The sequence below is a fragment of the Plasmopara halstedii genome (assembly GCF_900000015.1).
Source record: "Plasmopara halstedii genome assembly, contig: Scaffold_614, whole genome shotgun sequence".
In the NCBI taxonomy this organism is placed as follows: domain Eukaryota; phylum Oomycota; class Peronosporomycetes; order Peronosporales; family Peronosporaceae; genus Plasmopara; species Plasmopara halstedii.
In genome coordinates this window covers 1,274,107-1,278,411 of record NW_020187532.1, presented here as the reverse complement: position 1 = coordinate 1,278,411, position 4,305 = coordinate 1,274,107, and the positions used below count along the sequence as shown (strand labels likewise).

The window sequence follows — 4,305 nt, the reverse complement described above, 5'->3', positions numbered from 1 at the left end:
TGCGCCAACGACTTCGCCTTCCTCCGCCAACGTTTCCTCGCCTGCGCTACGTGACATCTGCTAACTAATTATAATAACAACCTCTTCAAAACGCATCGTGTGAGCCTACATATCCATCACACCATCGAGACGCATGAAACAACATCACAATTGCATTCGCTCATCTGTTCACAAATTATAAACGTGGCTGACTCTCTTTTTAACATAGCCCAGCTCACAACTTTTTGCTGCATCTCAATTATACTTAAGTTATGTTTTCCAAAGAAAAATTCTGGAAGGAACACAAAAAAGCTCAGCGAGAAATAGGCAGCAATTTTAACCAACTGAAAGAAATGTAAACGTGAAATCAACTTTGTGAAGAAAATACGTGCTAGCGTCTTCAGGGGTCCCAAAGCAATGTGACAATCGGCGAAAAGATACACCGACGTCGTAAGTAAAAGACAAATTCTTATGACCAGATTGGTATTGTAGTTGAGGCAATGGTGGATACAATGATGATCTGGAAATAATTTAGTGACTCGATTGCCAGACTACCTGTCACAACATATGCTTAAAAAGCCTGACAACTCTGTATGAGTGTTTATTTGTTAGTTAAAATCTTCTCAAAATCATATCGTAATCCTGAAGTCAGTTTTCATTAAAATTGATCTTCCATAGGTTTTTCCTAAAACTAATCTTTTGCAATTATCTGACAGTTTTGTACTCTTATGCGCGTTCGGCTTACATTCTATACATACTATTACTTGTCAAAAGATAAATAGCTGCATATTAGAAATATAATTTTTCGAAAAGATATTAATATTCGAAGTTGTTTAATAGACGATAACAATTGGAGGTTATCCAGAATTGTAATCAGGATAACCTCCACCCACGGGGCTGATCAAAACTTAATTCACAATAATTTTAAAGTAGAACGTAAATCAAAGACACACCAAGGCGAGAGCAAAATAGGCGTGGATCGATAATCCGTTCGGCTGTCCACGCCAGACAGTCTTTTAAATAGAGCTGACTATTGAGAAAAAATAATCGCTTGTATTCCAGACAAAGAAACTCAAACTTTCTAGACGCCAAAATGCCAAGTTTCAATAGAATTACACAACCTCACAGCAGTTCGCGTAAGAAACTTATAATTTTCTCCTATCTGGTAGGTCATGGTTTCACTTCTATCGGGGAATTTTTGTGCAGCTTGTTGTTCGTTCAAGTCTCAAAGTCTACATATAGAAACATATTTTCTTTTTTAAGGTAATCTAAACATTCAATGTCATGAAAATCACAGGTATGCAGCTGGACAAGGATCGCCGTTTGTAGACTGGCTTCGAGCCGAATCCTGCAATTCTTAGAAGCGGGTTTATTGTCCAAAAAAAGAAAAATTGCTGGTTTCCTATAATTTATATCCGAAACATTTTCAATGGGTCCCATTAAGCGGTTAAGCTTTACATTATCATTCTCTTGCCAAATTAGCCCAATGAAACACTTGATGAGCTATTTACAACCGAGGGGAAATTCTAAAATATAGACCATTCTGACACAAGAACATCAGTATTATGGTAGGCAGTACAACCGGTCATTTGCCCGCCCTGTGGTAGTTGTAGTTTGGGTTGCTGTCGAAAATCGAGAGTTAAGTTTTTTGTATGATTGCAGAATGAAATGTGGGCCACACAAGAGCATAAAACTGTTTGAAGAAATTCGTAATTAAATCAGTTAATAAATCAGTCTGCTGCGAACTTTGTGCAGAAGGTCTTTCCACCTAACATGAATGGCTGAGATCGGCAAGCGGCGATCTATGTACATATTCAGAAGCCTATCAGCATACGGTAGATTTGCTGCTGGCACCTTCCTCAGCTATCCGTGTTGAAGATCTCATGTTGAAAGAAATGTATCTACTTCATTGTATTGCGAAAAGATGGTGAGAAATTAAGCGGCTGCTTAGCCTAGTGGTATTTGGTGTCGTGGCTGCACTTTCTCGTTTAAGGGTTCCAAGGACTGAGTTTGATCACACGGCATCTATACTCACTTTGGGTTTCGTAGCCAGATGTCACTAACGTCGTTCTTTTTATTTTTAGAGACCAGATTACAGTGTGATTACCTTTTTATGAGAAACAAGTTTATTAGCCAATAATCATCCAAGGTTGAATTAGTCTGTCGCATAGTTAGTGCTGGAGGTCTTTTCGCTTAACGTGAATGGCAACCGGCAGAAATTATATATTACGGTAGAAACCACACACTTAGAAGCCTCTGAACATGCAGTGGATTTAATATCCGCAACGAAAATCTCACGATCGTAAGATACTTACTTACTTACATCATCGTACAACGAAAAGTTAGGGAAAAATTAAGCGGGTGCTCAAGTTGTCAAAAAATGAGTTCAGACCAGCCTAGTGGTAATGATGTCGTGGCTGCATTTTTTCGATTGGGGGTCAATCAACTTCAAGATCAGAATCTGATCACACGGTGCGTATGGCTCACTGTGGAGTTCGTAGCCAGATGTCACAATACTACTTAATTTCATCATTCAGATTTTTGCCAAATCACCACAGAAGCTTATTTCCAAGGTATAATTATGAATGATAAATATGAATGAAATTGATTTGGTTGGTCCTTGCCTACAGATCAACACTCATACAGTATTTGCGAGCTGTTAAAGCCTATATGCGACAGGTACGCTAGCTCAGTACATGGTTCATGATTTTGGAGCTTGGATTCCATTATTGGGTCATTTTCAAATAATCCCTGTCACCACCATCGTCTCAACAGTAGTACCATCTGGTCATGGGTATTCGACTACTTCTCACTGCGTCGCTTTGTCTATCTGCAAACTGTTATGTTGCTTTGGGGACTATTAGCCACAATCTGAGAACGACTTCGGACAGTGTGGAGGTATCGCCAGTACACGCCTCAACAGGCGTTACGCCGAGGATCAAGAAAATGTTGAAGAAAGGTCCGGCAAAAAGATTGCCGATGTTCTCAAAATATTTCCTCCGTTACCTCAATTTTCAGGAAAGCTTGATCCTACAGTGCATCTTGAAATGCTCACGGAGTATTTTAAACAGATGGTCGGAAGTGGAAAAATCACCAAAGATGAAATGTTCGATTTTATTAAAAACGACCTAGCAACACGTGCAAAAAATCAATAGCTCGATTGTAGTTATTAATAGCGAATTTAAACAGATTGTTTATTCTGTTTAAATTCGCTATTAATAAATTTTTTAGTTGAGAATTTGATTCCTCTACCCGAACTTTTCTGTCAAAACTTAGTTGCTATAACTGTATATGAAACCATTCTGGATGCTCGAATGATCAGTCTTGGACGAAACCGATTCCTATTATAAAGTTGTGAGCTGGATTTTGTCCGAAAGAGTGTTAGCCACAATTTTAGTTTGTGAAACAATTGAGCGAATGAACTGTGATGTTGTGTCATGCGTCTCGAAGGCGTGTTGGACACGTAGGCAGCTAGCCTCACACGATGCAGCTCCTGGTAGTACAGCACAAACCTTTTCTCTGCGCGTTTGTCAATGCGAACCCGAGATGTCATAGCTTCCCCTCGAGCTCCATGCATGTGTACCACAGGTTCAATTTTAACATTATCGTACTTGTAAAATCACACAGTGTAAGAGTATACAATTATATCGTATTGTACTGCGACACAAGATTACACTTCTTGCACCATTACATCTCCTGCGCTAGCATTTTCTATCATTTATAAATATGACACTGCGCAATCGCTATCGCTATACAAGCATTTATGCTTGGGCTTTCACCCCACTCCTTGAGCGTACTTATTCTAAGAGTCCGTTCCAGTGCACGAAGTCAAATGGCTTAAAAAGCTCTTGCTAAATGCGCGGTCTTCGTGACGGACGCGGGTGTAGAAATCTTTGTGATAATGCCGAGGTGCTTTTCAGTGAGTATTATCGAGCTGACTCTTCGATACCTGACCAAACACTCTGTCCTCATTCAGCAATACGATGAGATACTGGTAACAAGGATGTGTGTCACACCAGATGGGCATGGTGTGACCACACCCAAACAAGACGATAGCCAGTAGTTATACATGTATCTTGATTTTACTATATATATCCAATAAAATCTATGCTTCTAAAAATAGGCGGTTTAGCCGCAAATATAAATAAATAAAAGAGAGAATAAAAAAATGTTCAACTTTTGCCATGTATAAAAAAATATCCCAACTTTTCGAAAAATAACAAAAGTACCCCAGCAAGTAAATTATCACCGGGGAGCCGTAATATTACACAACAGAAGATGTTTGTATCAGGAATGAATTAGCATAATTTAACAAAATACCCCACG

At 39.1% G+C, this 4,305-nt stretch overlaps 1 protein-coding gene across 1 annotated transcript; it reads left to right on the top strand.

The window, feature by feature from the left end:
- Positions 1-2,649: 2,649 nt before the first annotated feature.
- On the top strand, positions 2,650-3,134 carry PHALS_12292 (uncharacterized protein; the record flags this gene model as incomplete). The annotated part of the gene is made up of 2 exons (XM_024727816.1): positions 2,650-2,658; positions 2,844-3,134. 2 exons carry the CDS (start codon positions 2,650-2,652, stop codon positions 3,132-3,134), a joined length of 300 nt encoding a protein of 99 aa, XP_024578354.1.
- Positions 3,135-4,305: the final 1,171 nt, after the last annotated feature.